Source organism: Oryctolagus cuniculus, chromosome 7, assembly GCF_964237555.1.
Source record: "Oryctolagus cuniculus chromosome 7, mOryCun1.1, whole genome shotgun sequence".
NCBI lineage: Eukaryota > Metazoa > Chordata > Mammalia > Lagomorpha > Leporidae > Oryctolagus > Oryctolagus cuniculus.
This window is the reverse complement of record NC_091438.1, coordinates 142,891,783-142,903,585: the sequence shown is the minus strand read 5'-3', so window position 1 is coordinate 142,903,585 and position 11,803 is coordinate 142,891,783. Positions and strand designations below refer to the sequence as shown.

Below are 11,803 nucleotides of genomic sequence, written 5' to 3'. Positions count from 1 at the left end.
GGCCCACGGGCTGGATGCTCTCCACCCCTGGTGAACCCAGAGCCCACTCTTCATCATGGAATTCCACCTCCCAGGCACCAAAGATATATTAGTGCCTATAGACCACATCCATTCATTCCTGTGCCACCCTTCGTGGGATGTAATCCACACACGAGCACATCCTTTAGGAAGGCTGACCAGGAGTGACATCAGTCAGAGGTCTTGAAGCTGGCAGACCAGAGGTGGTGTCTGGATCGGAAGTGGAGTAGCCGGAACTTGAACTTGAACTGGCACTCATATGGGATGCCAGTGCTGCAGTGTCTTTACCTGCTACACCACAGTGCTGGCCCCACCATACATGCTTATTATTTCATGACTGCCGGATGGCTGCTACAGCACCAGGCATCATAGCAGCATCTCCTGGGTCAGGGACAAACAGTTTTCTCCTGATGCGACTTTGATATTTATTCTGGAAAAAAAAAAAGCTGCCAGCAGGTTTCTTGTTACACCTCACTGGCCACATATTTACTCCTATGCCAATCACTGCTGTAGAAAATACGCATTAGGATGGATCCCGCTTAACAAGTGCTCCCAAACCCAGGGGCTCAAAACAACCACCGTTTGTCGTTATGAGTCTATGGGTAGCTGGGTAGTTCTGCTGCTCTTAGGCTGGTCTGGCTTTTCTTGGCTCAGCTTACTCCTCTGGTGCCTGTGGTCAGCTGCTGGGGAAGCTGGGGCTGGCTTGTCCAGGATGGTGACTGGGTCTCTCATCCATCAGGTTGGCTCAGGCTTGTTCCCATGGCAGCAACAGGGTTCCAAGAAATTGGGTTTGAGAATGCAAGGCCTCTTGAGACCCAGGCCCTGAGCCAACACAATGTCATTTCCATCCCATTCTACTGGGCAAAGCAAGTCATGCTTTGTTGCTGGTACGAGGGGTGGGGTGAGACTCTGCTGCTTGATGGGGGGGGGGGGGCTGCCATGTTTCATTGCAAAGGGCACAGGCACGGAGTGGAGTGAGGTGTCGGGAGGGACCATTTTGCAACCCACACAGATTACCGTGGCTTATTTTGATCAGTTCATTCTCTGAGACAGGCATGGGCTCCCTTCCCCAGATCAAGGGAATGCCAATATGCCCTGATCAGCGGGATAGTGTTGTAGGGAATGGGGTGGGGGGAGTACCACTATTGTGGGACAGGGGCTGAGCTCAGGCCCAAAGAGCCGTAGGGAGACTGTGCAGCTGCAGTTTCTCTAAGTCACCGTCTCTCTTCTGGAAAGGACGCTTTGCATCTGCCTCTTGCTAGACCCTGTGATGGGTCCTCTAGCAGGCATACGTATTTCCTCCGTGACGCTCAACTGCAAAAATGAATTTAAAAGACCAAATGAACTCTGCCTCTGCCCCATCCCTTGCAAGGCTGGGAAGTTAGTCTCAGTCATTGGAGAGTGGGGTCTGTGTGTGTGTGTGCTGCAGGGGTTCTAGTCCTCTGCTCACTTGAGGTTTACATGGTCCAGGAAATATGGGGCAAAAAGCGTTGCCATTTGGTTCAGCACAGTCATCTCCGAGGGGCTTTGCCCAGGCTCCAGGGTCCACTCAAAAGGATGAGACTGCCTCTCTCCCTCGATGCGTAACAGACTTCCCCAGGTGCTTATCACCCGCCCGGGTTCACTCTGTCCTCTGCTTGTCAGGAAACCCATCTGTGTGTCCTGCCTTGGACCACGTTCCCTCGTCAACTTCAATCCCTCACCAGGACGGGATGATCCTCATGGAATCCTGGCCCTGCCTCTGCTTCCAGCACACAGACGTGCCCCAGGGAGCAATGTGTGATATGAACAAATCTGAGGGAGCAGGGGAGGAAGTGACAGCTCAGCTGACACCCGATGGTGGTGTTGGAGTGGGTTAGGGGAGGAAGGGGCCAGGGAGGGATAGTGTTCCAAGCAGAGGAGCCAGCACCAGGGACTCTAAAGTCGTCCCCATCTTATGACTGAAAATGCACGTATGAAGCTCACAGAAGTTAAGTAACTCCCCAGCGTCATGCAACCAGTAAGTGGCTCAGCTGGAGTTTCAAATCCTGCACTGTAATGCTGAAGCCTAAACCTGGAGGTGAGAGAAGTAAATGACTTGGAGAGCCACAAGGAATTCCTTTTGGCTGGAACATCATGTGGGGAGGGGACAGGAGGCCGGAGCTGGGGGCAGAGAGGCGGGGGGAGGCAGAGAGAGAAGTGAGAGCGTGGGGCACCCTGTAGCCATGGCATCACCGCTTGAGGGCAGCAAGGGTGGGTCCAGGGAGATCATTCCAGGGACCCTCTTGGTGGTTTCAGCCAGAACTGATGAGGATGGAGGTAAGAATAAAATATAATGGCAAGATTCATGGGTTATAAAGGAAGAATGGTGGTCAGGACCTGATTGCTGAGAGAGAGAGAGAGAGAGAGAGAGAGAGAGAGAGAGAGAGAATGATTCTCAGGTTTCTAGCTCCAGCAGCTAGATGGATGGTTCCCATCCTATTTCTTTCACTGATTTGCTATGGGTCCTTGGGGACCTCACCCAGGCTCTCTGGTTGTCTGGCTTCCTAGCTATAAAATGAACACAATGAAACCTGACCTCCCCAAGTATCCGGATGGTGTCAAGATAAGATGAAATCATCAATCTGGAAGTGCTCTGGAGAGTCAAAGAGTACTTTGCAAACGCAAGTGGTTATTATTTTATGGTTACCTTTATGTCTGCCCCTCCCAGGGCTTGCAGATGGAGCTGGATGGCCCAGGGAGCTGCTGGGAGGGAGGCGGCCCTGTAGTTCCCATCAGGCAGATCTGTCTCTTTGGCAGGTGGGAGCCACATGCCCACGTACTAAATTGTTAATAGCTTCCCCGGAGAGTTCCTTTCTCTCTGACTCCTCAGTGATTTCTGTTTCTCTACCGCTGCCGCCTTCTGATGCCCTGGGTTGGCCCAGGATTTTCCACCCACTTTTGTTTTTGTTTCCCCCCTGAAGTCAGGGATGGGGACAACCCCAAGCAGAGCCCAGCTGGGGAGCATTGTGTCAGATTTCCTGCACTCCACCAAGCATAGGCACCGGCTCACAATCTCCAGCTCCAAGTGACTCCTTGCCCTCCACAGTGGGAGGAAACTGTCAAACAGATGGTGGCTTTGGGGACAGCATAGTGTAGCAGTCAGGAGACGGCTGTTTGGAGTCCCACAGCCCTGGTCTGGCTGTTTGGCTCTGGGTGGGGCAGGCCACCGAAACTCTGTGATGTGGGATAATAATAATGGCAGCAGCGCACGCCTGGAGGACTGGTTGAGGATGACCTGAAATGATCCACAAAGCGCCTGGCCCAGGGCAAGCTCCCCATAATCGGCAGCCAGCAGGTTCATAGCTACATGAATGAGACTGCCTTGTAAAGCCAAATAGACAACTCTCACCTCCTTGTAAGAGTTAATTTACTTCAAAACACAGTCGCCCCTCAGCCTATACAGGGGACGGGTTCCAGGACCCCCTCAGACACCAAAATCCACAGAGGCTCAAGTCCCTTACATAACATGCACAGTTTTTAGGGGCTGGCCTTGTGGCACAGTGGGTTAAGCCACAGCTTATGACACTGGCATCCCATATTGCAGTGCCAGTTCTTGGCCTAGCAGCTGCTTTGCTTCCAATCAAGCATCCTGCTAACATGCCTGGGAAGGCAACAGAAGATGGCCCAAGTACTTGTATTGTGGGAGAAGTAGGCTTTGATTTTTATCCAGGTCCTTGCCTTTTATTTAAAAGGCATTTTAGGCCGGCGCCGTGGCTCAATGGGCTAATCCCCCACCTAGCGGTGCCGGCACACCGGGTTCTAGTCCCGGTTGGGGCGCTGGATTCTGTCCCGGTTGCCCCTCTTCCAGGCCAGCTCTCTCCTGTGGCCTGGGAGTGCAGTGGAGGATGGCCCAAGTACTTGGGCCCTGCACCCCATGGGAGACCAGGAGAAGTACCTGGCTCCTGCCATCGGATCAGCGCGGTGCGCCGGTGCACCGGCCGCAGCGCGCCAGCCGTGGCAGCCATTGGAGGGTGAACCAACAGGAAAAGGAAGACCTTTCTCTCTCTCTCTCTCTCTCACTATCCACTCTGCCTGTCAAAAAGAAAAAGAAAAAAAAGAAAAAAAAAGAATAAAAGGCATTTTAAGTACAGGCACATATGCGGTGCACAAAGTGATAACATTTATTTAAAAGGTAAGAAAGCGAACACACACACACACACACACACAGACGGGCATAGCTGAGGAGTGGAGTGGGAGAAAAGAGGGGAGAGCAGAGAGGAAGACAGGGGCAGCTAAGCACCTCCTTTCATTGGTCTCCGAAGGAAGAGGGGGTGAGAACCTCCCAGCACCTTCTTTTGAGGTAATGTGGTCACCTATGTACATGTGACTTTCTCCCCAGGTCCTGGATGAATATAAGGTATCCTGGGAAGGGGAGTGTTCTGACAGGTAGGATAGAATTACATGGGGACAGGGCCTTGTGACTGGTGACCTCCGCTCAGCTAGCTACCTTGTCCCATATCACTTGGACCTCTGCCTCCCACGTTGGAGACCCCAGTGCAGTTCCAGGCTTCTGGCTTCTGCCTGACCCAGCCCCAGCTATTGCAGCCATTTGGGGATGGAAGATCTGTTTTTTTTTTTTTTTTTTTCTCTCTTTAAAATAAATAAATCTTTTTTTAAAAAAGCGGTTTCATGGAGGAAGTGATATTTAAGTGAAAACTTGTAGAATCAGTAGCAGTTAGCCTAGGGAAGTGGCTGAGTCTTCCAAGTGGAAGAAATGGAAGGTGCAAATGTCCTAAGGTAGAAAAAATTTTTTTTTTGGTTTGTTGGAGGATTAGAGAGGAAGCTAGAACTCCAAATAAGTAGCTCTCCTCCTTCTTATCTCAATTTCTCTCCCCTGGCACTAGAAAAGTCTCTGAGGACCAGACCCTTTGGAACAGGGGAGAGAGTTCGGCAACATATGTGACCGCAGCATAAACTTCCATCTGATGAGTTCTCAGATATTGAATGGAGAAGCCTTGGAGTAGAGGATTTGCTGTAACAGGTAGAGGGGCTTGGACAGCAGCTGAGTGAGGTGGAGAGAGTGGAGAAGAGGATAGACTTGGGAATTCTTCTTTGTTCTTTCTGGAAAGAGGACACGCTTACACACAGGTTGATGACTTGAGCCAGAGGGTGGAGTGAACGAGTGGTCCTTACCCCACAAGCCAAGAGCATTGTCTCAGAGCCCAGAGCTAGAAGTCCAATGCACCAAAGTATTGGTGCATGGATAAAGTGCTTATAACAGGCCCTGGAACAGAGTAAAGCTTAGTAACGAGAATGTTCCAGAAAGGTATCCAGAGAGGATGGCTCTGGATCCAGGCTGCTCAGGCTGGGGAAGGAGTGTGGAAGGATGAGTTAGCCAGGTGCTCATGTAGCAGCCGGAGGGAGCCTTAAGGTGGTCTTTAAGACCCTGCACACCTCCTCACCAGTTCTCCCAGGACTGACTTCCTGGCTTCCTTTCTGGTCCTCTGACCACAGTACCTTGGCCCTGTGTGGTTCTTCTGTCTGGCAAGCTCTTCCTTAAGTTAGTTCTCCCCCCAGACTTCACACCTGGCCTCAAGTGTCACTCCACAGGGCAGGTGTCAGGGCCTCCAGGTTTTACACTCTGCAGCTTTTCTCTGTTGGTGCCTGTCTTCACTGGTGTGGTGTTAGGGCTGCTATCCCTGCCCCCACTGGGCCGTGAGCCCCAGGAAGCAGAGGCTGCAACTAGCTTTATGTATTGGCAACAGTATTCAGGTCTTCTGTTAGGCGCCCTGGGGATGCTTGCTGAGTGAGTACATAGGGTGGGAGGAGAGCAAGGATGACCACGGTCACTTGTGGAGCGCTCACTGTGCCTGGCGCTGACCTACGTTCCTGTTTCGTACCCTCTTCCTTTCTCCAGCAACCCTATCAGGTGGCTGAGCTAGCTCCCGCATTTCACCGACAAAGAGCATGAAGTTGAGAGAGGTTAAGGGACTTGCCCAAGGTCACTCTGTGCAAGGGCGGGAAACAGGATTCACATTCAGGTCCTTTTGGCTCCAAAACGTCCCAGGGTTGGGGAGGGGCGCGCACACCCCCACGGAGCCTGACTGGGGACGGGGGCCAGAGGCCTCCCTGGCGTGGCTTGCCGGTGTTGCAGCATCCGCCCCCGCTCGCGGGCGCAGACTGGCGGCCGCCTCCAGGCCACGTGGTGCGAACGGCGGGCGCGTCCGAGGAACCCGCAGCGGTTCCCGGCTCACAGCGCTCCCGGCGAGGATAGCGGGTGGAAGCCGGGGGTAGAGCCCCTGCTGGCGGCGAGGCACAGAGAAAGCGGAGCGCTCGGGGCGCTGCAGCCGGCGGCGTCGGGGCAGCGGCCTCGGCTGTTCGCGCGTCCCTTGCTCCAGGTCCCTGCGCCCAGGGCGCACGGTGGAGAGGGACGCGGCGCGGGCCACCCGGCCGCCATGGAGCCGGCCCCCTCCGCCGGCGCCGAGCAGCAGCCCGCGCTCCTCGCCAACGCTTCGGACGCCTACCCCAGCGCCTTCCCCAGCGCGGGCACCAATGCGTCGGGGCCACCGGGCGCACGAAGCGCCTCGTCTCTCGCCCTGGCCATCGCCATCACCGCGCTCTACTCGGCGGTATGCGCCGTGGGGCTGCTGGGCAACGTGCTTGTCATGTTCGGGATCGTGAGGTGAGTCCGCTGTGGGCAGGCGGGCGCTGCGGGGCTGGGGTCTACTGACTTGGGGCCGTGCCCGGGACCTCCCTTGGTCTCAGCACTTCCTGCAGGGGCGACCGGGGGCGCAGCGGAGAGCGGGACGCGGGGCTCCGTGTTCGCGTGTATGCACGCGAACCTGCCGGCCCCGCGCTTAACCAGGTACCGTGCGGTCATCTGTGGGCATCCCCTTGCTGCCGCATCAGGGCTGTGGGACAGTTTGGCAACAGTTTTGTGTGTCTGGCGTGGTGTTAGCAAGGGAGATTGTGACAGTACAGGTGTCTATCTGGTCCCCTGAAGCCTCCTAGGGGTGGGCGGGGATGTTCTCAGGGGCTGTGGGCCTCTGGGGAGCCAGCTCGCTGTGGGTATCGTGGGAGTGGAGGGTCAGGAGTGTTGCGTGTGCCTGCACCGTGCTGCAGGGACGCTTGCCGGGTCATATTGGACATCCTTAGGTTGGTTTGTGCTTGTCCCAAACCATCTGTTTGTGATTGTGTTAGAGAAAGTGACCATGTGACTGTTGCTTCTCCTCAGCCCCCCCCCCCCCCCGAAGCCCCAGGGGAGCATCCAAAGTGGCTGTGGTCACCCGCGTTTGTGCAGCTGGATGTGTGTTTGCCAGCAGGGTGTTGTGTGTTGTGGATGCAGTGGACAATGGCTGTGGTGCCCAGTGGCTCCTCTGCTCCCTTCCCCAGGGGCCATCTGCTCAGGAACCCTGGTTCTGCTGCAGAGACTTCCACCCTTCCCTCAGCCGCCGGCTCCGGGTTTCTCTCTCCTCCCTGAATCAGGGGTCTGTTCTCCCGCTGCAGGCAGGAGTGGTGTATTTGGGCTGCAGCTGGGTGTGTGCTCCCACCCTAGGGAGTGAGGTTGGTGTCTGTGGATAGTGCTGCTTGCTCCTCAGCCTAAACCAGCATCAAGGCACCCCAGAAGTAGCTCTCCCGACACAGCCCTGCCAGCTTGAGCGAAAAGGGTTGAAAGGAAACCTCCATCCTTACAACAGCAAAGACTTTACTGTTGATTGGGAATGGGTCCTCCATGCTGGTTGACCTAGGACCCTGTCCTAAACCTCTCTGGGCTGTGGTATCACCAGGCAGAGCAGAGGGCAGAACACAGACTCAGAGGTCCGAGAGGCTGTGGCTTCAGCCCAGTCACTGTTGCTGGGCACCATTCCCCAGGTCCCACCTCCCATCTGCCTCAATTTCCCCGCATGAAGACTAGAGACCCAATCTCCTCTATTGGGGAACAGGATTTCCACATATGGGTCTGTGAGGGGCAGGACACGTGGGTTGGAGCACTGGATGGGAGGTGTGGGTGTCAGATGGCTTTGTCATTGGTGATCTCCAGGGCATCTGTGCTCCCGGGAAAGGATGCAGGGTTCGAGAATTTCCTGTGCTTTCGATGACTCATCACCGGCTACGGTGGGAAAACTCCCCCAAGCACAGGCAGGATTGATCTTGGCTTTGTGTTGTCGGGGATTCTTTCCCCCTTATGGCTTAGAGAGGGCCGACCTGGATGTTAATCCTCGCGCTGCTGGGAGCTGACTCCATGTCTTGGGCAAATCAATGATCATCTTTGAGCCTCAGTTTCTTCATCTATAGAACGGGGTAGTAGAACCTTCTTCAGTAGGGTGGTTGCGAGGTGTCAGTACAGAGTGCTAATATGATGCAGCTGGCCCTGTGCCTGCACCTCATACATGGAAGCTGTCCGTATAATGAAGAGGAGTGATCTTCCAGATCCTACACAATCCAGTGCTGATTAAAGGAAGCCATGGGTGGGCATCTCTTGTCCTAAGGTGGGCTGCGATTCCGAGACTTTCTGAGAATTCCAGGTTCCTGGCACACAGTGTCTCCAGGGAAGCTCCAGGTGTTCCAGTCCAGGAAAAGCTGAGCTGCAGCGTGTTCCCACTCCAGCCTGCTCCCCAGAGCCTTCTGGCTGGTGGGCTGAGGAGCGCAGCTTCCCAACTAACACTGAGCAAGGGCCTCTGGCTTCCCACTGTCCACTCTGGGCAGGCGCCGGGCTCAGCCTGCTAGGTGCGTTCCCAGCTGCCCTTCCGGAAATCGCACTGGGGATGTATGCAGATGGCGTAGCTGGCCCCCGGAGGCCCCTGGCCAGCCATCTGCTGATAGCTGTGTCTTGGTCTGAGTGACTTGATCCTCACTTCCACAGCCCTGTGGGCTGGGCGTTGGAATCACCATTACCATTACCATCATCATCATCATCATCATCACCCTTGTTGTAAAACAAAATGAGGAATCTGCAGCTCAAAGAGAGGCAAGGTGACTTATTTCACTAAGGAACCACAGCAGCACTAGATGTCTGTTAGGTTTAGAGCTCTGGGCTTGTGGCTCCAAGTCCAGAATATTGTCTGGAGCTGGTCAGGGTAGGGGACAGCCAAAACATTGCATGAAAGGAGTCACAATCCTGTCCTTTTTGTCCCAGGATCCTCAGAGATGGTGGAGGCCTAAGGACTGACTAGCCATCATTCTGCCCATGTATTTTTTTTTTTAAAGATTTATTTATTTTACTTGAAAGAGCTACACAGAAAGAGAAGGAGAGACAGAAAGAAAGAGAGAGAGGGAGAGAGAGGTCTTCCATCAGCTGATTCACTCCCCAAGTGGCTTCAATGACCGGAGCTGTGCTGATCCGAAGCCAGGAGCCAGGAGCTTCTTCTAGGTCTCCCAGGCAGGTGCAGGGACCCAAGGACTTGGGCCATCTTCTACTGCTTTCCCAGGTTATAGCAGAGAGCCAGATTGGAAGTGGAGCAGCCGGATCTCGAACCAGCGCCCATATGGGATGCCGGCACTGCAGGTGGTGGCTTTACCCACTATACCACAGCGCCAGCCCCACAGCACATGTTTTTTAAGATGCTGTCCTTGGGGGATAGAGAGTCATGGGGACTAGCACTTGGTCCTTCCCCACTGAGAGGAGGCTGAAGACAAGGCAGCTGCCTGGGGCTTGGCTTCCACTGGAAAAATCCCAAGAGCAGTGGTGGAGGGTGGTTCAGGGTAGAGAAAAGCCCTGGTCTCCTCAGGGCCCCAAGAAACCCACTCATCCTTCTGCATGTGCTAGAAGGGCACCTGGGAGTTGAGCTCTTAGCAACAGCACATGGTGCTTGGGAATGAGGCTTCTGTGTAGGTGAGCAGGATTTCTTGGGATGCCTGGTCCCAAGGGCAGAGCATCACCCCTGCTCCTGCAGTGTGCATCTGGCCAGCGTGGTGATGTGGTGCTGGCCTTGGGGATGCCCTAGGCCTCAGAGCAGGTGCTGGATCGTCCCTCCTTCTGGGCAGAGTCCATGTTGTCAGCTGGGCTGGTGTCTTAGACAGTACCTGCTGGGTAGAGTGGAGTATGAAGGGCTTAGCAGACCCCTCCTCTCTGACAGGTGATCCCTTGTTTCCTCTCTGTGGCCTAGAACTAACTGGTTTGCATGATCCAGAATCCAGAATCCAGGCAGGTGAACAGAGACAGACCCTTTCCCCTGGCCTCTTGTCTGTTCCGCAGCCTTCTGCCTCCGCCTCTCCCTGATCCTGGTTTCAGTAGGTGTGCAACCTTCTGTGTCTGCACAGCCCCCTGGCACCCCAGCGTCTTCCTAGCCCCAGCCTGCTTCCCTGTGCTGTTTGGGGCTGTGTGTGTCTCCGCCCCTTGATCTCTCCTGAGCCCGTGTCTCTTCTGACGTCTCCTGTATCCAGAGCCAGCTCCACACCTGCGGACATCTTCAGCTCATCGATTGCCTCTCTGCATCCCAGGCTCTCCATCCCTGGGGTGTGAACAGCATCCATCTGAGAGGTACCTTTGGTGAGGCACCGAGTTTTCCCTCCTGTCTGAGGGGACTGTAGCAGGGTGGAGAGGTGAAGCCAGGCAGCCAGGGCTGGGGCCGGCTCACAACAGACGAATGTGGGTGCTGCTTGTCCCTTTGCCCACTGCCCAAGTAGCAAAGAAAGGTATTCAAGGGTCAACTTTGCAGAATTGGGAGTAGAGTCTCTGTATTTTTTTTTTTAAATTAAAATTTACTTAACTTGAAAGGCAGAGAAATAGAGATCTTCCATCTACTGGTTCACTCCAGATGCCCACAACAGCCATGCCAAAGCCAGGAGCCAAATCAGTCTGAGTCTCTCCCGTGGATGGCATGGACCCAAGTACTTGAGCCATCATTATCTGCTGCCTCCTAGAGTATGCTCAGTAAGAAACTGGACTGGAAGCAGAGGAGCCAGAAATTCAGCCAGACATTCTTATAATGGAGCGTCCTAAGCAGTGTCTTAACCCCTGAGCCAAACACTCACCCCACCTCCGTCTTGTTTGGGGGAGCCCAGCCTGTGCTCCTTGCCTGTTTGTCTCCCTTCCCTCTTTTGCCCAGGTTGACCTAGGCCCTCTAGGCCAGGAGAAATTCCAGTGCAGTGACAGTACCATGGCAAAGGTCACAGCTTGGGGTCAGATGGGACCCATTTGAAAATGTGGGGGTGATCCTGACAGGTTATTGGGAAGAGTAAATGAGATCACACATGTCAGTCCTGTAGCAAGGCCTTCGTGTGTGCTGGGCGCTGTGACTAAACAGCACTCCTACCGCTGCTGCAGGTGGCCATCCAGGTCTGATTGTCTACATTTCCCACCTTGGGCCTTGTCCCAGGCCCCACTTGGGCTGCACATTTACTCATTCAAGAAGCATTGGCTGACTTTGGACCTTGCCAGTCAGTCCAGCCTCAGTTCCCGCCACGCAGGCTCTCAGAGTAAGCCTCAGCCCAGCCTCTGGCCCTTGCTGCAACTCCAGGGACAGGGGTATCTTCCTGGGGCCATGGGAGTCCTGAGGGGCGGGACATTCCAGGCAGAGAGAACAGCATGAGCAATGGTGGGGATGTTCTGGTGGGGGATAGGGAGACTCAGCACAGCTGAGCTGAGCTACCAGGGACTGTGGGATGGAGAGGTTGCAGGGACAAAAGTGGGTGTCCTCACTGTGGTTGCCAAAACACCTCCTGCGTGCTGAGCTTCAGCAGGGCCTGGGAGCACTGATGAGTCTGCCTGCATCGTCCTTGCCTTCCAGGCTTCCTGAGAAGGCACAGGTGCTCAAGGAACTCCATGGACCAGTCCCAGGTAACTGGAGGGAGTCGTCCTGCTGGGAAGGCGCAACCAGAGGCT

The 11,803-nt window shown here is 54.8% G+C and overlaps 1 protein-coding gene across 1 annotated transcript in view; it reads left to right on the top strand.

Moving 5' to 3' along the window:
- The first annotated feature begins 6,198 nt into the window (after window positions 1-6,198).
- The window catches only part of OPRD1 (opioid receptor delta 1), a 45,430-nt gene continuing 39,825 nt past the window's right edge, over window positions 6,199-11,803 (top strand). Inside the window, exon 1 of the mRNA XM_002716071.5 lies at window positions 6,199-6,661. Within this exon, the coding sequence (XP_002716117.1) occupies window positions 6,435-6,661 (227 nt within the window). The 5' untranslated portion in view covers window positions 6,199-6,434. The remainder of the gene's footprint in view (window positions 6,662-11,803) is intronic.